The sequence below is a fragment of the Dioscorea cayenensis genome, chromosome 6 (assembly GCF_009730915.1).
Source record: "Dioscorea cayenensis subsp. rotundata cultivar TDr96_F1 chromosome 6, TDr96_F1_v2_PseudoChromosome.rev07_lg8_w22 25.fasta, whole genome shotgun sequence".
NCBI classification, from domain to species: Eukaryota; Viridiplantae; Streptophyta; class Magnoliopsida; order Dioscoreales; family Dioscoreaceae; genus Dioscorea; species Dioscorea cayenensis.
In genome coordinates this window covers 19,927,368-19,952,265 of record NC_052476.1, presented here as the reverse complement: position 1 = coordinate 19,952,265, position 24,898 = coordinate 19,927,368, and the positions used below count along the sequence as shown (strand labels likewise).

At 34.1% G+C, this 24,898-nt stretch overlaps 4 protein-coding genes across 8 annotated transcripts; 2 read left to right on the top strand and 2 right to left on the bottom strand.

The window, feature by feature from the left end:
• Positions 1–326: 326 nt before the first annotated feature.
• LOC120263416 (serine/threonine-protein phosphatase 6 regulatory subunit 3-like) lies at positions 327–10,941 on the bottom strand. 4 transcript variants are annotated; one of them, XM_039271303.1, is made up of 20 exons: positions 10,739–10,941; positions 10,519–10,644; positions 9,192–9,295; positions 8,803–8,889; positions 8,628–8,703; positions 8,422–8,496; positions 8,249–8,302; positions 7,167–7,226; positions 6,715–6,831; positions 5,590–5,684; positions 5,291–5,493; positions 4,966–5,063; positions 4,161–4,264; positions 3,915–4,080; positions 3,639–3,761; positions 3,111–3,193; positions 2,287–2,428; positions 1,529–1,558; positions 1,155–1,225; positions 327–1,049 (listed from the first exon to the last, which is right to left on the bottom strand). In XM_039271303.1, exons 2-20 carry the CDS (start codon positions 10,555–10,557, stop codon positions 470–472), a joined length of 2,307 nt encoding a protein of 768 aa, XP_039127237.1. In that variant the 5' UTR covers positions 10,558–10,644; positions 10,739–10,941; the 3' UTR covers positions 327–469. The 4 variants fall into 4 exon arrangements, with proteins under 4 accessions (XP_039127237.1, XP_039127241.1, XP_039127238.1 ...); XM_039271307.1 differs by having other exon boundaries at positions 327–1,046; positions 10,519–10,625; XM_039271304.1 differs by having other exon boundaries at positions 10,519–10,623.
• Positions 10,942–12,078: 1,137 nt separating this feature from the next.
• LOC120263556 (geranylgeranyl transferase type-2 subunit alpha 1) lies at positions 12,079–16,496 on the top strand. The gene is made up of 8 exons (XM_039271508.1): positions 12,079–12,279; positions 12,357–12,516; positions 13,337–13,503; positions 13,586–13,690; positions 13,934–14,731; positions 14,841–15,030; positions 15,116–15,299; positions 15,878–16,496. Exons 1-8 carry the CDS (start codon positions 12,173–12,175, stop codon positions 16,246–16,248), a joined length of 2,082 nt encoding a protein of 693 aa, XP_039127442.1. The 5' UTR covers positions 12,079–12,172; the 3' UTR covers positions 16,249–16,496.
• A 1,058-nt stretch (positions 16,497–17,554) lies between these two features.
• On the top strand, positions 17,555–21,998 carry LOC120263905 (CCR4-NOT transcription complex subunit 9-like). Of its 2 annotated transcripts, XM_039271883.1 has the most exons (9): positions 17,555–17,757; positions 18,290–18,361; positions 19,311–19,400; positions 19,724–19,766; positions 20,119–20,225; positions 20,734–20,829; positions 21,234–21,424; positions 21,500–21,569; positions 21,652–21,998. In XM_039271883.1, exons 1-9 carry the CDS (start codon positions 17,575–17,577, stop codon positions 21,763–21,765), a joined length of 966 nt encoding a protein of 321 aa, XP_039127817.1. In that variant the 5' UTR covers positions 17,555–17,574; the 3' UTR covers positions 21,766–21,998. The 2 variants fall into 2 exon arrangements, with proteins under 2 accessions (XP_039127817.1, XP_039127818.1); XM_039271884.1 differs by lacking the exons at positions 19,724–19,766; positions 20,119–20,225.
• Positions 21,999–23,946: 1,948 nt separating this feature from the next.
• On the bottom strand, positions 23,947–24,732 carry LOC120263880. The gene is made up of 2 exons (XM_039271852.1): positions 24,550–24,732; positions 23,947–24,423 (listed from the first exon to the last, which is right to left on the bottom strand). The coding sequence occupies exons 1-2, from the start codon at positions 24,702–24,704 to the stop codon at positions 23,964–23,966; spliced, it is 615 nt and encodes a 204-aa protein (XP_039127786.1). The 5' UTR covers positions 24,705–24,732; the 3' UTR covers positions 23,947–23,963.
• Positions 24,733–24,898: the final 166 nt, after the last annotated feature.

Here is a 24,898-nt window from a genome sequence, read left to right as displayed (position 1 = left end):
AGAATACTGTTAGCATGTCTTCTCAAATACTAAATTTAGAGGTGTTACCCATTTTATGCAACAAATTGTCTCAGGATAGAAAATTATAAGAAAAAAAAAGGCTACAACGGCACCAATAAAAAAAACAAACTAACAAAAAAATACTGACACTTGAACTAGCTGCCAATGAGTTTGGCACCAAATAAATTTTCAGAACAGCAGAAACTGGGCACTTGCAAGCGTGGAACTGCCAGTTCCTAGCAGAAAGGTTAGAGAGCACACCTTTTGTACAGCATTTAAAGTATTCCATGGTGTGAAATGAGAATAAGAGCCCCAAATATTATGCCTTTTGGCTAGATGTACAAGGCTCTAAAGAAATGCAGCTGAGTCACAATCCTCCGATAGCCATAGCCGACTCGAATCCCATAGCCGGGTGGTTTCAGAACGTCGAGATGATTGCTAAAACATGCACTTTCATTTGCTCTCATCTTCAAAGGCCTTTAGGCTCATGTTCTCTGTCAACAACTTGATCAATCTGTGGCTCAGATGTTCCATTGTCTTCTTCATCAGGTACCACTGATTCGGGAGGATTGTGAGAGGCTTTTGCTTCACTGGTTTCTGGTGAATTTTCAATAGCCGCGCTGATAGATCCCGGGGAACCACTTGCATCCTCATCTTTACACTCACTTGAAACAACGCCATTAGTAGCTTGTGTGACTTCCTCTTCTGGTTTGAGCCCGCCGTTTGGTAAAGGTGGAGCTGGATTAGCATCAGGGAGTTCGCCCAAATCCAATGTCTCCCTCCATTCAACCCATTCAGGCGGCTTCCCGACATCTAAAATCTCAGTTGGACCATTCTCTGAAATTTGACTACCAACTGCCTCCATACTCGTTACTGCATTTAATGGTTCAAAGGGTGTTGCAGTGTCCATCATGTCATTATTCTCACCAACACCGACTTTGCTGACCTCATCTGAACTTGGTGATGGAAGTGGACCAGATGAGGGTTCATCACTGGCTGGTCTATCATCTCCAAAAGCAAACCAGTTTGAATTTGTGAAGAGAGAGCTACTGCCAGGAAAAAAAAAATGATTTGCCAATGTGATATGTCTCCACAATGTTTATTGTTTATTAGATTATGAGGAAGGCATTATTAAACTCAAGGTATAATTATACCTCTCCTGGTCATCTCCTAAACGAAGAGATGATATTACAACCTCAGCAGATTCATCATCAAAATAGACATCCTGCAAATTACATTAACAATCTTCAAAACTTTGATCATGTCCCCAGATTAAGTATGGTTAAGGATGCATAAAAGTAAAATATCATTTTGCTATCCATCATTGATAAAGATGATAGTCCAGACCTATGCAGTCTCGTGTTATCACTAAAGCAATAAAAGTTGTGTGCGAGCAGTGGTCATGTTGTAAAATGCATCTTGTAATTCATCTATGGGCGAGAATAAGAATTCTTATGATTTACACGAATGACGAACAAACACAAAAAAATCATTTGCCACAGTTAATAACAACCAGCCATAGCCTTACCTCATCATCTCTTCCGAGTGATCCTTGAGCCTGCACATTCAATCACAAACACAAATGTAAAATTTGTACAAAATCCTAGAATTAAAAAATCATCCAAAACTTCATATACAATAACCATTCAAACAAACATAAGATTTCTTTGTTCAGTGGATGCTTAATAAAACAGTTATACAGTAAACTGAAAGTTTTAAGCTAATATATTCTACCGTGTGAAAATTTACAGTTCTCATCATTAGTTGTGAAAGATGAACATGGAATAAAACCAGGCAAAAAATAATGAACAAATACTTAAACTATAGAAATTGACCTTATCATAAAATTAAACAATTTAATTAGTAAATATTTTAAAAACCTTGCACAAATAATGATTCATAAGGCAGACATCAAAACCCTGCTGACTGTAATAAAAGATAAGCTGTTTGCTGAGACCAGCATGCTAGGACAAGTGAAACACAACTTCACATTTCAATCTCTTGTGAGCATATTTTTGGGTCAATCACAACTAAGTTTCAAGGAAAAAGTAATAGAACTTTCCTGTTAAATTCAAGATTGGTTACTCAACTTGATTGCATATGTTGGTGTTTATAACTCCATAGTTAAGTATAAGGTTATACAAATTAAGAAATAGGTGAACAAAGCAAAGTGATTCTCATGCAAATTTATCACACAACTTACTAGTCTTGAGGACTTGACATTTATCAGAACAGAGGCTTAAGTGAAGAAATCTCAACCAGTTGTAAATACAACATCAAGTTTACCTCCTCAATGTCATCGCTGTTATAAATTCCATATTGAAAGGCCTGGCTTAAGTTATTAGCCAGTGCTGCCACATCATAATCCCTATCTCGGAAGTCATCATCATCACTATCCCTACCTCGATCCTGCAGTGCAGTCGGACGCCTACAACAATGGCAAGACAAGGTTTTAGCGAATAATAACAGATATAATATATATATATTAACATCAGGAAAGTAGTATCTATTGTAGCATATATAAATGTCTCACAACAAGAATAAAAAGGGCAGATGAAAACGAGCACAAACCAAGGTGAGGATTAGCTTTTCTTTTCATCCTTATATCAATTGATAATCATAACCAGACAAAGGCAGAAATGGTAGAAAGCAAACATAGAACCACAAAATAACAGACATAGGCATGAACTAATCTGTAAAGAAATCTTAATATATTTCTCTGAAATAAACTAATATATGAATGCAGGAAAATCTTATCTAGCAATCAATATTTCCCAAAAATTATTTGAGGAATTTAGAGTGAAACCACAAAGACATGATTTCATTTGAAGACAAATCAATACATTAAACCTCTGATTCAACTGCACACCGCACCCACTGACCATAATCTCAAGAATCAAGAATTTATACCACAAAGCTAAAACAAAATGCTTAACTAATTGCACATTAAATTGTTCTTTAATAACAAAGCATACTATTTCTGTACAAATCATCAAGTCATGAGATGATGGTTAATATGATCTTACAAGAAATTGTGGAAAGTCACAAATGTTTTATGATGATAGAGAAACTTATGATCTTGAAACAGAAATAAACATAAAAAGGCATACCCGCAGGCCCACTGATATACATTTTCTCCTGCATTACGTTTCAGTAGCACATCTGTATGCCACTCAACCCATTCAGCATTTTCCTGAAGATCCATTGGAAAACCAATTGATTCAGATTTTTTAAAAGAAATAGCTTTAAATAACCACAAATATCCAAGCATTTCAGATGATACACTATTGATGCTTCATGCATAAAAAATGAACTCCAAAGGGAATCCCAAGGCATCTAAAGGCCCAAACAAAAGATATGGTTATCTAACAAGTTGAAACAGTGCACTTCATAGGTGATAGAACTCACTAAGAGCCGATGCATAAATTTCTACAAAAAAAACCTACTTCATAGACTCATGGTAAGAGTAACATCATCCATGAGTGTTTTCTCCCATAAAAACTCTAAACAAGAAAACAACTCTGAACTGACTTGGCAAACATACAAAAATGAGTGATCAAGCAGCAAATTTAGACTAGACTAAACACATGCTAAAAAGTAAAGCTCTACCAATGAACATGCAGCTGAAGATTAGCAACCTGCAAATGAGTCTGTATTATGCTGCTCTTATTCCCCAACTGAATTAGCTTGTTAGCTATACGTGTAATGTGCCCAACATTTCCTACTCGAGGTGGTGTTCTTCCATCTGCTAATACAGTTGGCTGCAAAGGAATATAGATGCATCAGATGTGCATGAGAAAGCTAAAAATCCTAATCAAAATATCCAAATAAAGAACTAAGATTTGCTAAGAGAAGATGGGCTAAAGGATCACTAAAGAACAAGACCAAGTGAGATTCAAATAAAACAGAAATACCTTTGTAGTATCAACTGACAATGTAGGGTTCTTGTCTGTTGTAAGAATTTTGCTGACAATGTTGCAATCATATAAAAGATGTTCAATAAGAAATTCCCTCTTGCTCTCTAAGCAAGATATAACAATATTCTCCACATGATGGTGCAAAAAGTTGTTAAACGGAAACCTGCAACAATCATGAATTATTTGTATTGACCCTCAAGTCATGTAATGCTAAAAAAGAAATCTCGAATATATGAAACTTACGCAAAAAACAAATCAAAAACACATTTTATGGCCCCTAACTGGACCAGTTCTCTCTCTGCAGCTTCACTACCAATTGTCAACAGCACAGAGATAAACTCCACAATCTAAAAAAAAAAACAAATATTGGAGTTTAAATAGAAAAAGAATTAAAATGAAATATTATAGTTCAGTTCTCTAAGAACATAAATGGCGCTCCAAATATCGAAGGAGAATGATTACAAAAAACTTATCTACTCAATAAATCAAAGTCATACATGGACAAACCAACCAGCAAACAAACAAATGAAAGTAGCACACAATTGGGAAAGTCGTATGCGTGGTTACAATATAAAATGGATAAAACTAAACTCCGCAGACATGTCATAATCATCAAAACCATAATTGACAGGGGAAGTTACAATTCCACAGATGATTAACAACATGACTATCAACTAATTTATTCAAATATGATGTGACAAGCACAGAAATGGAGAGGTACACGGCAGGACTACAACAGGGTGCCATATCACTGACAACATTTTCTTTATGATTTATCCATGGTTAAAAAACTGGATACAAGAAGATAACTCCACTGTAAATACTCAAAAAAGTTAAAAGCACTGAACAAATAATTAAACCTGTACAATGCAATTATTAAAATTGACACATGACATAACATGAAAATTTCAACTCTTGGGTGTCAATTTGAAATCTTTAGATGATTAAAATTTTACATTTGCAATTTAACTAACTTTAAAAAGTACACAGCTAGGGAAAGGGAAAAAAGGTAGGAGGAAATCTGAAATTTATGCCAGCAATATGGTACCTTCAACCGATGTTTACCAAGCGGTGGTTGCAGCTTGCCATATGTGGTCAGCAAGGTGCTTTCAGCAGAAGAAACATCTAATAACTTTAGTAAATCACCTGTAATAGGATGTTAATGAGAGCCACTTCATGCTGCTGACACTAATAGAAGAAACTGGCACATTATACCCAGAGCAAATTTTAATTTTACATTCCATTTTCTGCAGTATACCGTCAATTTCAAAGCTTATAATTTTATAATGCCTCTTATGTAGTATTAAATAAATGTGGGAGCTCAAGGTGGCTGGCCAAAAGAAGAATACCAGAAGGGCCTAGCAACCAATTACCTAGACTCCCCAGCATCCCATCGACTGTCTCTGGACTAGCAGTCACTAATGATCCATGGCTCAATTGGCTTCTGAACAAATGATTCGATGCAGACAATAATCTCTTCGGATCCAATAAAGATATACAAACAGACAATGAGTTGACTAGAACAGATTTTGGCCTTGAATCTTCTAATGCATGGCGAAACAATCTTCCCACAAAGCTGAAAAAAAAATAGCAAATGAACATGATTGGAAAAACCAGATGATCATCAGCTGCAAACTGAGATTTCTGATTCATAACAATTTAAAAAACTAACCTTGGACTACAAATCTTAGATGCAAGCCCAGGAGGAGCATATCTAGTTATTGCACAAAGTATTTCTGCTGCATTGGCATGCACTTCAGGGGAATCCTGTTTGATCCAGGAAGAAGTTTAAAATGAAGTGATGTTTCTACCGCACAAATCTATTAATGCACATAACAACCTATTTCACACAAAGTTGTACTTTATCTTGCATCTCCAACAACCGATGTGATAGACAAGGTAAAACTGCTTATCCAGCAAAAAAAGCTCCAAACAACTACACCAATCAAGATTCAAAAGGATAGACACTGCAACTTTACTATTGGTGAAAAACCAAAGGAAGGAAAGAAACTAAGAGTATCACAAGGAAGAGGAATCAAGTTTGATTTCCAAAGAGGAAATATAGTTAAAATTTTAAACAAAAATAATATGCTAATAGAAATTAGCAACACATATGTTATTTCTATTTATATGTTGTGAACTATAAAAAAGTGCTGTATCAACAGGCACACTTGATAATTTATTTTAACGATAGGAAAAAAATTTTCACGGCCATAAAACTTTAAACTCTTCCATTTGATACTCATCAGAAATCAGTAACTAAAAAACCTTGCTGAATCTACAAAAAAATATAAAACAAGCCCCTGTGAAGAATTCCATTCCATTCCATTGTCAATCAGCATTTTTACGTACTCACAAATGCAATTCCTGAGAATCACAATCTGCAAAAATTTTTCAAGTGTAACTGTTTCACTTCATAGATCTTAAGTATTCCAATCCTCTACAAGACTACAACGGCTTTGCATTTCAGTGCACCTGTTGCCCTTTCAAAAAGTTAAGACAACAATGATCCAGCTGTATAGCAATAACTTGTCCTCAGAAATGAAGACCCAAAGCCAAAGTTTCAACTATTCTGAGTCTACAGTGCAGTCTTTAACTATACAACTACTTCTTGTCAATAAATTCGTGCCTTATGCTCCTATTGACTGAGTTACACCAAGATGTCAAATTTAACCACAAGCCATTTCTAAAACTTTAGCATTGAGCATCTTAATGCCTGCTTCATGAGAGATTTCAAATATATATATATATATATATATATATACATATGATGATGTTTGCCATTGTCCAAACATACCGAGGAGCTAAACTTATCCGCAATCATCTCAAGCACATCTGTGTCCTCCAACCATTGCATTGCATCCATATAGTTGGAGTACATGTTCTCATCGGCACCAATTAACCGAATTAGTACCTGTTTTAAATAGTTGAAAGGATCAGAAACACATAATTAATAAGCCATTACTTAGAAAATGAAAATGGACTAACTAGAAATTAAAAACCATGATTACATAACATTGCATTGTATTCCATTAGAGATCAGAGAAAAATAAGTATAAAATTCAAATATTAGCATAACACGTGTAGACTAAAAGAATTGGCAAATTTAATTGAGCAATTCAACTAGCAACTAACTTCTGCTTAACTTATACTTTAAACAGCACAATTGAAAACTAATTTCAGAAGAACTGAATATATTTAAGGAAAAACATGGAAATATAGAAAAAGGTTTGCATTGAAATCACAGACCTCCATGATAGATGTGATACCAATTAGATCAACAAGTTGACGGAAAATCTCTTGATGACCCTACAACATTATATGGACAAAATATTATTAGATGCAATAGAAAATACAGTGTAATCAACTTTCACAAAATACAACTGTCATAAAACATCATAACAGAATGCAAGTCATACATAAAAACAAATCAAGGTGCAGACAAGAGAAGATGTAATACCCTGAGCAAGGCAAAAACAGGCCATGGAATCGAGCAGACAACACAGAACTTTCAGACACATAATAAAAGAGTGTAGCCAAAGCCTATATTGCACGATGACTTACACAGAATGCCAAACATCTAGCAGTGTTAAACTTCAAATATCCATAAACTAAGATCAAAATGGCAGCCATTAGTGTGGATATGGCATCTTAACAAGAAATGTGCAAAGGATTATGGCATGATAATCTTTTTCTTGTGAAAAAAAAAATACAATTATATCAAATACAACTCCCCCTTCTTTGCTCTCCCAAAAAACCAACCAGTGCTAGTGAAGCAAATCACAGAATTCTGTTACCAAACTTAGCTTAATTTATAAGATAAGCTCTATGCTGACTTTAACTGAATATTCCCTTATAAATTTAAATCATAACACAAGATTCTTCTGTGTCAATAATCCAATCACTGATCAAGATCATTCTTGGACATACCATATAATAGACTTCATGATGATGATTCATTGGAAAAGAATACAATCAAGAAAGAAAAGATGGAGAGGATAGGGGACAGTATACAGGTAGTAAAGGATCTTGGCAAACTCTAGTGGATAAAAATTTGCCTTCATCTACATACAAGGTCTACAGGAATGGATCTCCAAATCAATGCAAGATGATTTCAAAAGTAAATACTTTCCATTGAAGATAGATCACTGTACTACAACAAAATAAAATAAAATAAAATAATTGAATTTTGGACTCGTGCTTGCCAACTCAGTTTGATAAAACCTTTCTCATAACCATTTCTGGCAACAAAGACTGACATAGGCTTGACAGCAGAGAATCTGAGGACATTATAATCAGTTCCAGTCTTCTAGAGAAGTAATATGATTTACCTGAACAAAATTCATAAGATGAGCCGTCTTCCGTATCATGAGGCAAATGACAACCTAGTAGCCAACAATGCCACAAACATTTATCAAGAACCATGCCTTTTCAGAAAAAGAAAACCATGAAGTAACTATTATAATTCAACATTTTCTGCAGGAACAAAGGCAAAACTACATACCTTGCTAAAGTAACCAGCCAACAAATTACTATGTGGACAATCAGGTTTCAAGAAGGAGAACAGCAAATTCATTAACTGCAGGGGATTGAGCATCAGCCGCAAATATATCATAAGTGGAAAATGTGACAAGAGGTGAATACATATTGCCATGCGACAAAGTATTTATAGAGAAAGGACATGAACAATGAAATAATCCAAGGATTCACCTCATCATCCTCTACTAAGGTTCTTAATATGATATCAACCTCGCAGGTGAATATTTCACATGCAATGAATGGAAATCTGTATGAAAAATCAGACAAGAAGCCAAATAATTACATATTGCAAATACACAGATCCAGACAAAGACAAGCTGGCATGTCAAACAAGAAGCTAGCTTACTTGAAAATTCTCTTCTTTTCAGCATCTTCAGGAGCTTCCTCTACAATATAGCGAATCAGTTGCTCCACTTGAGCCCGATCTCTCAAACTACACACAATAAAATAAGGTAAAAGAAAATGTAGAAAGATCTGATCATACAATTTCGTTTTACCAGTAAACTATATGGCCAGTATTTTATATGGGTAATATATCGAATGGAGTGTTCTTAATTACCATATGGAAAATTCTTCCCTTATTTTATTCATCAAAACTTTCAATGAGCAACACAAGTGGAATTAGCATCTTTGACACAATACGCTCCGCACAAGCCTAACTTACAATGGAGTTTAGAAATCATGTGAAATGAAAATATTACTACAGAGTAGTTAAAGAATGAGGCAATTGCTTACAAATTAATCAGACGTGTATTTAGCGCTTTGCACTCTTGAATTATTTCATCCTCATCAAGCAGCTCTTCAAGTGTATAGTTTTCCTTATCCAAGATAGAGTCCACCTAATTTCAAAATATGAACGGAAAAGGATAAAAAAAGGTCAACATAATATACCAACAGAATAAAGAATTCATGATAAAAAGGAAGAATACACTGAATAGAGGGAAATTTCCAATTAGTTTTAAAACGGAAAATGGAAGTCATTAGACATGATGTAAAAAGGCTGACATGCACACAAGACACAGCTCTTGACAATAAGAGTTCCTACAATTCTAATATCATCCGGCTACTGAACAGTGTAAATTAGCAATCTACAAATTAACTTCGTTATGGAACCCAACTTGTCTTTGTTGCCCTAATATGTCTGAGACATAAATCCCATCTTGACATAAATTCCAAAGTGTGTGCTAATAAATAAATCCATTTGCCAAATTTTGAACTTACAACAGACTGACACGTGTACATACTGACAATCGTCAATATGAACCTTTATTAAAGTCAATGAAAATAATATTAATCGCTCAAACCGAAACTTTAGGATCTATTTGTTCATTTTTCAAGTTATTCCTTTTGAACAGTTGGTTAAAGCAACACATTCAATCTTATAAAAAATGTAACTTGAAATAATGAACTGCTGCCTACAACAACAACAATGACACTAATGAGCCATTAGTCTCAACTCTTTGGGATCGGCTACATGAATCCTCTTTCATGTTGCTCTATCAATGGCAAAATGAACTGCCTACTCTGAAAGAAAATAATAACAATTATTAAAAACAATTACAGGCCATGATCACAGACAACCGAATGAATTTTTCAACAATTTCATCAATGGCTGTACCCATTATCTACACCAAATTTGAGATTTCGACATACCTAATAATTATAAGGGTGAATCTCTCAATCTGTTCGATCCATTTTTTTGGTTCATCATCAATTTTTCAGTGATGCAGGACAAATGACTAACTATTCACTTTCCATAAATAAATAAAAGAGGTACAGCTTCGTATTTAATGCGATATCCCCCAGACAGTTGAATACGACATGGCAACCTCTACCGATCATAGATACTATCTTCTCTAAAACTAAAATTTAGACATACTAAAAACTAAAGATCAAAAGAAAGACAAAAAAATGGAAACAACATGCCAATGCATAAAACCTGATTAAAGCCATATACCACAACCTACAGCTCCCCATTGAGAAAAGCTGAAATTAAATACAAGCACAACGCAAGAGGAATCCACAACATCGAATACATAGCAAGAGAGATCTCAGAACTCACGGGAGAGGTCGTGGACAAGCCTGTCATACGCCAAAACATCTTGCCGTCGCCCAATCACAAGATCCCAGATGTCTTCGCGACGCCCTAGTTCCCAGATCTACAATTCTCTAACCCAGAAACCAATGCCTCAATTCAAAATCAAAATCAAAAATCAAAAACCTGAAAAACTCCACGAACAACCACCAACTCAAAACAAAACCCTAGAAATCCAAATTCTCACCAGTTTCAGCCGGATCCGAACCTTGCCAGTGATCAATCAAGAGGGCAAGACCTCCACAGATGATGAGAATCGATCAATGAATCGATCCGGATGGGGAAATCAAGGGCTGCAATCGAGGGCGATGGAGTTCTTCGTTGCAGAGCGAGAGGGAGTGGAGAGAAGAAGGGGGAGTTCTACGGGCGAAATTATTTGGACGCATATGAAATTTGTATGAATTTTTGGGTTTTTTTACATTTAGATCCTTCCAATAAAATTGGGAGGGTTGAGGGTGCATTAGATATTTTTATTTTCCTTAATGTTAAGGACTTTAATGAAATTATACTTTTTATTAGTCTGTTGTAAATGAAAATTTTTTTATTTTTTTGTGGCTTAAATTAGAAGTGTTAAAGAGGGCATCTTGATTGTGATCAACCCCAATGTTGACGTTTGTTGAAGATAATTACATATATAATAGTGAGAAATAAATCTAATATATTATATTTGCAATTAGTGATATATGATATTAAACACATTTTATGACCTAAAACTTCATGCTTTTTCACATATTTAAATATTCATATCTTGGACTTCTTATATATTTTCTCTATTAAATATTAAAAAATTAAAATTAAAATGACAGCTGCTATATACATCAGAGAGGTTGCACACACATTAAGAATTGATTGTCGAGAATACACTCTTTGGAGACAAAAGATTTGAGTTGAAGCCTGCATCCACAACTGGTGATTTGATACTTTTATTTTTTATATGGAGTTAAGTACAACTGAGCATGAGATTTTTGATAAATATAAATATGAGATTTTTAATAATATAATTTATTTTTTTAATTCATGATGAAAGTTTTATTTATTAATTTATTTTACAACTACTAGATAGGTCAATAAAAATGAGTGTGGATGATTGGTGCAAAATCAAATCTTTTATGTCGTGGTACTATATAAATATATCATATTGGTATTGTTCATCCATTGTTTCACATGGGTCTCATATCTTCTAATTTATCATTATGAGGTTGTAATTATTGATATATATTATTTTAGCCGGATATAACACATTCTAATTGTCCGGATGTTAGTCTGATCCACTTAATAAATTCTAAAAGATTATTAAGCCACTGTAATTAGTGCATCATCATATATTTATTCGTCATTTTGACATCTTTTGCGTGCGGCTCTTGTCATTATTTTTAAAATTTTGTTTATGTTTTTTAATAATTAATTAAAACAATTTGCAATTTATCTAAACTATTATTTATTTTTTTAAAAATAAGCAAATACCATTCTTCACTTTGAGCGCGAATCTCGAGGCAAATGAACGAGATCGGGATCGTTCAATCCTGACTCCCGCTGTTCTGGTGCTCTTTTCTTCCCGGCTTTCGAATCCTTTTGATCGCATCTCAGCTTGTGTTTGATCGCCGGCGCTCGGAGAACGGGAATGCACGGCCGGCCTCGCAACGCGCCGAGATCGGAGGATTCGGCGGAGAAGGCTGGCAAGCTCCGAGATCTTCAGGCCCAGCTCCTCCACAACCACCACAATCGAATGTGAATCCTCTTTTTCTTTTTCTCTTCTTTGATCGTTTGATTTGGTGTTTTTGATCTGATTTTTAGGGTTTTTTTAGATATACGAATGAGGCCCGAGCGGCGAGCGCTAGGCTTCTGGAAATCAATCCGGAGATCTACACGGCTTGGAACTACCGCAAGCTCGCGCTGCAGAGTAATCTCAAGGAAGTCACCGATGTGGAGGCGATCAAAGCTTTCGTTGAGGAGGAGCTGAGAGTCGTGAGTTTTGTTTGATCTCTTTGACTCTTGATTTTAAGAAAATTCTTGTTTACTAATCCGAATTGCGTTGAGTTGAAGTTGTTCATTTTGGATTGTTTGCATGATCCCTTGCTGATTGTTTGATGAGATAATTGAAGTTTAATTGGGTTAATCAATCTAATTTTGCTGCTTTTGTGTCTTGAATTCTGGAGCCAGTGGTGTTAATGGGGCAACTGATTTTGGATGTTTTGTTCTGGTATTCAATAAGATTCATAAGGATGTTGACTTCTCATTTGATGATCATGACCATAGTTGTTGCTTGTTTTGAGGTGTCATGTTATCAAGGTTAGATTTGTGTGTTTTGATCATTCTGTTTAATAAAATTTAATTATGAGAGTTAGGAAAGTTGCTGAATGATCAATTTTTTGGCTTTTCTTGATATTTGAGGGTGTGTGTGTGCATGCAAAAGCATTTGCGACGCTTTGAGATATTACAGGAAGGATTAAAATACATTCATGTGAACTATGTGGTTTTTCCTTTGTAAAATCCATGTTTATTGGAATTCACAGCACCTGAAGTTAAGTGTATGTGCATGTGTGTGGGAGTGTGTGTGACATATTGAGATCTACAAAGCATAAAAAAAAAAAAAGTATGTTCATGCTAACTATCTGAAGTCACAACTCTGAATTTGATGTTGATTAAAATTAGTGGATGCAGATACTATTTAATTATTATTTTGAAATTTTGGAATGTGGTTTATGTCTGAGTGTTCATCCCACACTCACAAAGATTAACATAACCAGGGATTCTCTCTGACTATCCTCCTTTTTAAGTTTTATAGGTAGAGGCTGCATTGAGACAGAACCCGAAATCTTATGGGGCATGGTATCACCGGAAATGGGTGTTGAGTTACAAGTTCTCTCCAGCCAACTTTGATCATGAATATTGGCTTCTAGGGCGGCTGATGAAATTGGACCCACGGAATTTTCATGGCTGGAATTACCGCAGGTGAGTCTAGTTTCAAGATAATAACCATGTCTTATGAAGCCCGTTATTCAAGAGTCATCATATACTTTGTTTTTCCTTTCAGGTTTCTTGCCTCATTAAGTAATGTACCAGAAGTGGAGGAACTAAAGTACACAATGGAAATGATTGATTCTAATTTTAGCAATTATTCCGCATGGCATAACCGCAGGTATTGTGTAATGCTCTTATCTTGATTTGGCTTTATAAATCAGATTCTATTTTCTGAATTTAAGAATAATAGAGACTTTATGTCTTAAATCTATAATCAAGAAGAAGTAACTTCAATATAGGAACTAAATTCAATTTTTCTTATGTTTTAGAGTGAAAAGTATATGATTTAACTATTTAAGTGCATTGCTTCTTTCATCAAGTTCCAATTTTATGTATTAATAGCTGAGAAGAACACATGCAGTTTCTTGCTGTCCAACTTGCTAAAGGAAAAGGCTCAAGGATTTGTTTCAAAGGAGAAGATTTTAACAGATGAATATGATCTTGTACATCAAGCTCTCTTTACAGAAGCGAGTGATCAAAGTGGATGGTTCTATTTTCTGTGGCTTTTAGATCAGACAGTTAGCCCAGATCAGCCGCTGGTTGTTTCTTCGTGGCCTGCTCATGGGTCTTCTTGGGTTGTATCCACTAATAGGAGCAATAATGATTGCAGATTGTTTCCATCCGAAGGCTCTAATTCCTGCTATTACTTGCCTATGTCAACTGTTCCTATCATTCTATATTTCAACCAACCTGTCAGCGGTGTAAGTTCATCCACTGTGACTGTGAATTCTGTTTATACCAGCAATGAAGATATCACTTGGAGGCCACTTGCTTTGGCTAAATCTGGAAGTGCCCATTGTTGGGTGACCTATCTTAAAATTTCTGATGCTAGAAGCAATGGAACCAGTTCAGTTGAGATCAGCCTTGGTCATTCTCAGGATATCAAATCAGCACGTGGTTTGCCATACACCTGCCCTGTGCTATTAAAATTTACTATTGAATTGAATTGTATTGATGCAGAACAGCCGGGGGGAGAATTTGGTGAAGAGTTGTTTGTCTTCAACAGTGATCAAGTTTGTCTTCCATATGAAGGCTTTCCTATAAGTTCTTTTGATCAACTGAAAATCTCTGAAAACTGTGTGCCGGTGGCTTCCAGTTGGGACTTGGAGACTTTGTCCAATGAGATAAGCCTTTTCAAGGGATCGCCTGATGATAATTGGTCAGTTGTACTCTTCCATCTGTTGTTGAGCAGTTGACAAATATTAGCCTTTTGTACTCCACTCCTTCAGTGGTTGTTACTTCTATTGATTATGTCTTCTATCTTGCAGTAAGTTTGTCAAACTTACACTTGCACGCCTATTAGTTGCTTATGATGCGATGATGTCAGAGAGAAGCCCTTCCTTGCAAAAGAAGACCCATTCTGAAGAGGTTTTGAAATTCTTTGATGATTTGATACGGTTGGATCCGGTTCATGCAAAATTCTATGAGGATCAAAGAAGCTTGGTCATACTAGATCAGGTCCATTATGATAATTTGTTAGGATCAGACTGACACTTTAAGTTCTCCTGATACTAAGCAATTCTCATCTCATATAATTTTGCAGGTAACTTTTGATAAAGAGTCACTCATGAAAAATTATGGACGTCTTTGTAAACTAGCTTCATCCAACCACCACTACCATGTATTGCAACTTAACAAATTATCTTTAACACGCATTGGCTTTGTTGAGCGTCTCTTATGGGTCCAGATTTTAGATCTCAGTCACAATGAGATTCAGTCAATTTCAGGTAAAAATTTAATTGTACATATGAAGCTTTATTAGTTCATCTTATCAGGGAATTTGGTTAATAGAAAAATACTAGTTGATCTATGAAAGTTACTTTCTTATGACTTCCACTTCATCCCAATCTTTTCTGTTGTTTTCTAAAACTAGGGTATTGTACAAAACGCTTTTCTCTTATAAGGTTGCAAGTGTAGTTTGTGAAAATTTTGGAGGCTGTCAACCTCTTCCACGGAGAACCCACACTCTTTGTACTCCTACATACACATGTATGACGTTATGTGCCCATTTCCCTTCAGAGTGCTCATTTATCCGTTGTTTAATTGTCTGTTCCTTTTCTGGAAGATCCTATTATTGTGCCAATATACTATATTGAACATCCTATATGATTTGTCACATATTCAAGATCTTGCCCATTCTTATAGTACTTAACCCATATCCATAATCCAGTTTATCAGAGAACACTGTGGAATTTGTTATCTCAGAGCAATTTCTACTCACTAAGACGTTTTGTGAGTGAATGGCAAGCAAGAGTTGAAGGAAAGAACATAATTCCTAGTTTGATTAGACATTCCCTTTTGATAGGTCTGGAAGCATTACAGCTGCTCACCTGTTTAAACCTGGCAAACAATCAGCTCAATAGTTTTGCTGCACTGGAACCCTTGCGGTTGCTGAGTTCTTTGAGAGTTTTGGACGTATCCTTCAACAAGATCGGTTCTCACCTAATCGACACAAAACGGTATTTATGCTCGTCACCAATGTCACACACAGTGGACATCAAAGAGTTCCAGGACACAGAGATTGCAGATTACTGGGAAGTGATATTTATTTTTAAGGACTTGCAACTAACTCAACTAAATATCGATGGCAATGCAGTTGCTAATGATAACTTGAGCCTTCTACTCAAGAAGACGCTTCCGGGCCTCATTTGGTTAAACGGCGATCGTGTACAATGATTGCTTGAATTTGTAGGTTTGTTCAGTTAAAAACTTTAGTTTTGATCGATCAGTCATCGAGCTGAAACATGAAATACAACATCTGCTGCGCAGATTAGTGATGCTATGTTAGTTTTATTGTCATCGATATAACATTCTATCTGCGGAATAATACGATGTAGGAACAATGATGTTTGTATTTCTGTGTATCATTATTTTGTGTGTAGACAATGTGAATTAATGGAAACCTCGAAGCTATTTTTTATGTATTTCTTATTTCAACTCTTTATTTTATTTTACTTTTCTTTTTTAATAATATTATCAATTTTGGTTAGTATTTCAGTTACAAGTTTTGGTGAAAGTGCACAACTATATTTAGTTGCTTCTCAACTCAAATATTTCATTAGTATGTTTTGCCCCTGAATTAGTCCAAGTTCTTTCCTAGCACATTAACTTAATTGTAACTTATAACTGATATAGTTTATGGATGTTTCGAGTATAGTTCATAGAAAAATTAACAACTTTAATTAGCACAATAATGTTAATTTGTCATGAATTTTATTTGGTGTTTTGAACAAAATAGAATAATAATAATAATAATCAAGTTAGTGACAGAATTGAGAAAATAAGACTTTTTTTTTAAGAGATAAGAAAGCTTTGAAAATTAAAATCGATTCAAAGTTCAAAAAAAAAAAATAATAATAAGAAATAATTTTTTTATAGAAAAACTAATAAAAACAAAGAATAGCTGTGTCTTAGCTTTGTTTGGATAAACTTCGATATATTTTGGGCTGGGATTAATTTGAATTAAAATATATTTTTAAATGAATAGATAAATAGAATTACTAATTAACATTAAAGGTCATAAATTACTACATCCTACATTAATAAGAAATATATAAACTTATAAATTTATAATTCATTAGCAATAAATATTAATCATGATCAGAATTTATTACCAATAAATCAAAATCATTATTAAAATATAAAAAATTTAAAAGCATAAAAATATTTATGGTAATGACCATCAATCCAACCAATTTTGATTACCACAAGAGCCATTTTCTAATTATTAAATAACAAAATATATTATGAATCTCAATATATATATATATATATATATATATATAATTAACATGCAAAATAAAATTAAAAAACATGTTTCCCTAAAAAAGACATGAGAATAAAATAAATAAATAAATAAATAATAATAATAATAATGATAAATAAATAAATAAATAAATAAATAATATATTTTTTTTTAAAAAAAAAAGGTTTATTGTAACTTCCATATCAATAAAAGGGCAACATTTTAGTATCAATTTTTCTGTGTGTGTTTGTTCTCCAATGGCGAACCTTCCTCAAGGCTTGTCCCTCAACACGCCCTTCGGCTCTCCGCCTCCGTCCTCGCCCATCGCCGCCGGCACCCCTCAGCCCGGAAAGGAACGGAAGATGGCTTCCGCGGAGCAGCTTGTCCTTGACCTCTGTGATCCCGAGCTCCGGGAGAACGCCCTTCTCGATCTATCAAAGGTTTTTTTTTTTCTCTTTCTCTCTCTCACTCTCACTGTCACTTGAAGATCCGATTTTAGCGAGATTTGAATGCTTTCTTGTTTTTCGCTGGTATTCGATTGAGAGATAATACTTTTTTTGTGATCGAGAGTGCGTTTTATTTCTAAAATTTTGATTTTTTTTTTCGGTTTTGATGCGCTGGGATCCAAATAAGAATGCAAAAGTTTTTTTATAAGTTTTCCTTTTTCTGGGGGCAAAGATTTGTTCGTATTGGATTTTTGGTTTTGCATAGATTTCCTAAAATTCAAATTTTACGGTGGATTTTTCATATTTTGTTCTTAGTCTGTTTTTTTTGTGGATAATTTTGTAGTCCTTGATGTTCTGATGTATAACATGTGCTTTTAGGGTTGTTCTCAGAACATACTCTAATCTTTATGTTTTATTTATTTGTCTATTATTTTTATTATGTTTCCCATTTGTGTGTCTTTTGTTGTGTTTGTTTATACTTTTTATGTGAAAGATTAAACTGAAATAATGATGGTTTTTTATTCAGAAAAGAGAGATATTTCAAGATTTGGCTCCATTGTTATGGCATTCTTTTGGGACCATTGCAGCACTTCTTCAGGTCAGTTCTTGCAGTGGCATTCAATTAATAATGAAGAAAATCAGCAGGAAAGAGTTAAACAGGAAGAGTAACTCTTCTTTGAATTTTTGAACTGTATTTATCTTTTGAACTTATGAAGAACTTGGTTTTGGAAAATGAGCAAAAAATGAGTTTTTTTTTTTTTACAAATTTAATCATGATTAAGAGTGTATGTTTAAATTTTACCATTGAGAGTAAAAGTATATCATTGTGAGTAGTATGCATGTGTATATAATGATAGATGTGTTCTAAGTATACCTACAAAGAGTAGATAATTGAGCATAGACAATATAGAGAAAAAAAAACCATATATGCTTATGTACATTACTAACTTATATTTGTGGATATCATATTTAGTTTTTAAAATTTTATTCAAATGTTGAGCATAAAAGTATATGAACAATTATTAATAGTTTGATTGTCATAACTATGAATGCAAAATATGGTTTGATTCATTATTTTATATTTTTTTTTTCAAAAACTTACTCTCTTACATAATTGAAACACACATTTTTTAAAACATAAAAAAAGAATGGAACATGTCTTATAAGAATAGAAATAGAAATGATTTTTTAAAGAGTTTTTAAAAGAAATAGACCTTAATGTTTCCTAGAAAATGTTTTTTTTTTCCAGCATTATTAAGTGCATTTACATATAGGAGAGAGCTTGTCATGGACTACTTAGAGGTATACCATTGTCAGTAACTATCATATGTGACAGTATGAGAGTGCGCCTGTGGTTTATTTGTTTTCATATGAGTGCTGGACATTTTGTCTTCTGAAATCAGCTGAATTGCTAGTACCATTTGATATATCCATGTTGATCATTGTGTGTAATGTGTATGGTCCATTTATGCATTTGTGTTTTTTGTCTAACAAATTTGCTCCTTTTTTGTTTTTAAGAATTAAATATCTAATCTGATGCTTTCTAGGAAATCGTTTCAATATACCCAGCTCTGTCACCTCCGACTTTGACTCCAGTTGCATCAAATCGTGTTTGCAATGCCCTTGCTCTCCTCCAGGTTTGTCTTTTTCCAACATCAAGTGAAGATTTAAAGTGTTAATATTCTCTCTGTGCTCAATGAGATTATGGTTTCTTGATGTTCTCTATGTTTCATAGTTTATGGGTTAATAGTTTTTTATGGTGGGAACATCATGTCTTAGTTCCAAATGTAGTATGCTATTTATTTGTTTATTGTACATGTTCTTCGCCTTTTTTGTACTGTGTGATTCTGGACCCAAACAGCTTTTAGTGTTTCCATTGGCTTTTACAGCTACTTGTGATGATGTTATTTATTGTAACTTCTAACTTTATATTTCTTGGTTGCACTTGATGTCTTTGCAGTGTGTCGCCTCTCACCCAGATACCAGGATACTTTTCCTTAATGGTATACACTCCTGTCTATAATGTGAAGTTTTCCACAATAAAAATGTGCTTGTTTAAGCTTGAGCCATTCCATTCTTATCACTATGAAGAATCATGAGTTAAAAAGATATAGGAAAGATAAAGCTGATTAAATAAAACAAAGAAGAATAACACTGATAACTAAAGGAAAAAAAAAAGTTAATTTTTTAAAATGTGCCTTATTCTAATCCATCTAATAGAATGTCAAGCCCTCTTGTCCAGTGAAAGGATTTGGTTTAGAAAAAGGTAAGTAGGATCATATTAAGGACAATGATCCATCTCAGACGAAATCTATAATTGGACTTTGTGCAATTGATGTATGTTTCCTTTGTCAGCACACATTCCCTTATACCTATATCCATTCCTGAATACAACAAGCAAAACACGACCATTTGAGTATTTGAGGCTCACAAGCTTGGGAGTTATTGGTGCTCTTGTGAAGGTACTTTTTAATTATATAATTCTCATACATGGAGCATAACTTTATTCAGTTGATGGAAGATATCTTTGTTTTTAGAATGACAGCTAATTATCCTTCACTGTTCATCATAACTGTGGAATAATTTAGTTGCTTGAAACACTTCAGACACTGCTTGTCTAATGGTCTGATGCAATATACCCAGGACTTAGTTCATACAAACGTCGTGTCATTCACTTCTGCTTGAAATTTCTGAACATTTGGTGCTTCTCTCAAGCTATTGTTTTCTGTTATATTACAAATATGAATGGTAGTTTTTCGCACTTCGTCTTGATCCATGCCTGATTTGATCCAGCCTCTCTATCATATGCTGAATTTTTCGTATTAAAACGGAAAATTTTTAAGATTGATGAAGAAAATGAAGTTGTTGATTCATCTTCCTAGCCGTTTTTTCTTGGTGCTCCATTGTTAACAATACACTTATCTTGGTCCTTTAACATGCTTATGATATATATTATTTACCCATCTGCAGGTTGATGATACTGAAGTGATCAGTTTCCTTCTCCAGACTGAAATAATTCCTCTATGTCTGCGCACAATGGAGATGGGTAGTGAACTTTCAAAAACAGTGAGTAGTCCAATTTGTTCGATATCTCAATGAATTCAACTCAATAGTTCTTACGTTTTCAGGACAATATTCATGTCCTATTATCATTTGAATCTTTCTTTCATTTGTATGCGTACATATGTATCAAACTTTTGGAAATAGCGGGTAGTTTAATTTGTTAGATGTATAAATGAACTCAGTTTGATAATTCTTAGGTTTTCAGGAAAATGATCTTGTACAACCATATTTTCAATGTCTTCTTCTTCTTCCATTGATAATATATATTTACATGTACATATGCATCTACATGAGTGTGGATATCACTTAAAAGTATTCGAGCAGCTAGTTATGAATTAATCTACACATTATCGGGTTTACTTCTAAACTTCGTTTAGACCCTATCTCATCCTTTTTGGTTCTTGTAGGTGGCTACATTTATTGTTCAAAAAATCCTTTTAGACGACATTGGTCTCCGCTACATCTGTGCTACCGCAGAGCGGTTCTACGCTGTAGGCAGTGTGCTTGCAACTATGGTTGCAACTCTCGCCGAACAACCATCAACAAGACTACTGAAACACATAATCCGGTGTTATCTGAGGCTTTCTGATAATCAGAGGTAATCACACACATATATATTCCCGTGCGGTGCTTATAATCTTAAACATTTTGTTGTTGTTCATCAAATGTGCAGGGCATGCGAAGCTTTGCAGAATTGCCTTCCGGATATGTTGAAGGATGGAACATTTAACAATTGCCTTCGCGTCAGTATTTTCTTATCCATTGCTTGATTCATATGAAATCAAGTTTGTCGATTACTTCAGGCCGATTTCTTTGTACTTACAGGATGATCCTGCAACGCGGAGATGGCTACAGCAACTGCTGCACAATGTGGCAATGGGAAGCCCAGTTCCGGTGGGGATGCAAACGGCGAGGCTCGATCATATGATGGGCAATTAAATTAGTCGTTTTTTTGTCGTCGGTCTAACCTACATGTTTGTGTTATATAAGTTAATTCGTCGCATATCTCTAACTGCAACACTCTATGTACCATTACAAGAATGTGGTAAAAGGTTGATATAACTGAGCTTTGCTATCTTATGTTGTAGTATGAAAGGTTGAGACTGTTCAAAGGAACAAGGAATTTTAGGGTTTGTTTGTTCATGTATTTATGAAGGCTCTTTTTTAAAACATGAGTTTTTGGGAAGAGATTGAGGGGGTAAAAATGTATAATTTGGAGTTTGTATTTTTTTATTTATTTATTATTATTTTTTTTATTGTGGTATGGTTTTACAAAAAAATCATTTTGTTAAATTGCAATGGTTTGAAAGCTTGTGTGACTGGTGTGTGTGGATTTCTGGACTTACACAGAAAACATCAATAGTTGTGTATATATCTTTGTGTTTAAAAAAATCATCCCTTTTTTGGGGTTTTTTTTTAGCAAAAATTCATTTTAATTTTTACCCTCATTTTTTACACTATAATTTAGTACCAAAAATATAAAACAATAAAATTTAATAATGGCAAATAATTTTTTTTTAAGTTTATGAGTTGATTTATATTTTTTTTAAACCATTGATCTATTAATTTCGGAGAAGTCATTGGTTTTAAACTAATATGAAATGAGATACTAATAGTCTACTTATAAGAGGGTAAATGGTAAACCTATCATAAAGATAATTTTTTATGCAAAAATATTTAAATTTTAGATCACTTGTTTAAATGACCTAAATTTTTATGGTTATCAATTATGAGTTAGCTGTTGACATTACACACACATAGAGGAAAAATACTTATATTTTGTGAGTACTTATTCATAAGAAAATTTGAATTTTATAGGGGTTTATACGTATATAACTATGCATTTTCCACATGAGTATATATAAACACAATTTTTTCAAACAAGAAATCATGGTTTTAATTTTTTCTTTTTATGCAGAATATATCATCTTTAGTTTTTAATTTTTTTTATTTTAATTTTACATTTTTTTTATTTTCAATTCTTTTTTGTCTGAGAATATATTATATATTACAAATAAATAAAAAAATCTTGAAATCTAAAAGAACAATGCCAGATCCCATCAATGAGGCTATCCACCCAAAGTAAAAATTCAAAATTAATAATTAATTAATTAATTGATTGATTGAAAATGGGAAGGGAAAAGTAAAAATAATGGGTGTGCCACCCATTATTACCCATTAATGAATGGCAATGGCTCCGGCCACATATGCTTGGATCATGATTCATGACTAATCTAATTTTGTGTTTCGCTTTTCAAAAAGGAACAGACCAAAGTCTTCTTTCAATCACAATCAGTGACCACTAATTTAATGATATGACACTTCACTCACAAATGAAAATGAAATCCATATATATATATATATATATAATTATTCAAATTTAATTTCATAAACCATTTGTCTATGACACTAAACAAGAAGAAGATATTTTTTTTTTTTTTAACAAATTCGCCACAAGTAAGAAAAAAATTACTAGGTTCCTAAAAAAATAAATAAATAAATAAATTATGAATAAAAATAAAAAAATAATGCAAGAAAAAAATAATCTGATTTTTTTAAAAAAATTTTTTAGAATTGATTTGTGATAATTTGGTTTTATTTAGCAACGAATCGATTTTACCATTTATTCCAATAAAAAAGAGAAATTGGAATCTAATAAGTGTTTTTAAAAATTCAAATTTCATCAGTGTGTTTATCCCGACATGTGATTTATTCATATTTACTAAAAATAAATAAATTGAAGAAATAAACTATGATTTTCATCCGATTTAAAATTTATTTAATATATTTATATTAAAGACTGTTGTATTTTTTTCCTTATGTTTCCTTTTTGAAAAATAATTAAAGTAAAAAAATAAAAAAAGGTTAGGAAAAAGGTTTCTTTTTTTCTCATTTGTATTATTTTCACTAACAATAAAAAGAAATATATATCCAATTCATTGAATAAATTTACTTTAAATAACGTTATCCAATCCAAATCTATTTCTTGGAATGTATTACCAAACCAAATATTCAAAATAAATTAAAAATAAATAAATAAATAAACCAAATTGTAATATATAATTCCCAACATAAATTTCATCAAAAATACATCAATATATATAAAAAAAGAAAAAAAAAAGAAGAAAAAAAGAGATTTATAATAAAGACACTAAAAAATAGTTCAAGCACCCAAGCGCACCTCCGGCCCGGTTCGCCTCCGGCCGAGCACAACCCCTAAACCGGACCGGTTTTTCCGGTTCAAACCTCCGGTTCCGGCTGGCAAACGCCACGGCAGCAGCGCCGAGCAACGCCGCCCCCACAACCCCACAAGCCAAACCGGCCATGAGAAGCACCAGCCGAGACCTCTTCCCGCCGCCGGCGTTCTCCGATCCGGGCGGCGCCACTCTCCCCGCCGCAACCCCCCAAACCGGATCCGTCGGCGTCGAGTTCAACGCCTCAGGGAGCGCCACATCCGGGCGTCCCCTGAAAAACGCCACCATCGCCGGCGACACCGCAGCGTCGTCCTGGCTCACTGATCTCACCACCATCATCGCCAGCAAACAGATCACAACGACGGTGAAATCACAAACACCTCGTCGATCCATAATTAATACCCTTTTTCCCACCCAAAATTTCCCAAAAATAAAAAAAAATCGATTTTGATTGTGAATCCTAACCCAATTGGAATTCAAATTCTCTGATGAATGAAAAGGGGTATGAAGATCGGAGAAAGAAGGGTACCTGAAAGGATATCGTCGGTGAAGATGGGAAATCGAAGGATCGATCCGGAGGAGAAGAAGGAGAGAGAAAGAGAGAGAGAGTGATGAAGTGGGTGGTGAGTGAGGCGGTGAACGCGCTTTGAAGGTTTTGGGTGGGTGGGCAGTGGAACATTTCATGTGAGAGCCTTCATGCTCTTTTGATGAATTGGCGGCTAACTACCATTTATTTATTTATTTATTTATTTTGATGTTTGTTTTTTAAGTGGAGAGGTTGAGATTCCAGAGTTCTACTACTGCTGCTGCTGCTGCTACTATACTCTTATACATCCCTTTTCCCTTGTTCCTTTTTCCATCTTGGGACTCTCAAGAGT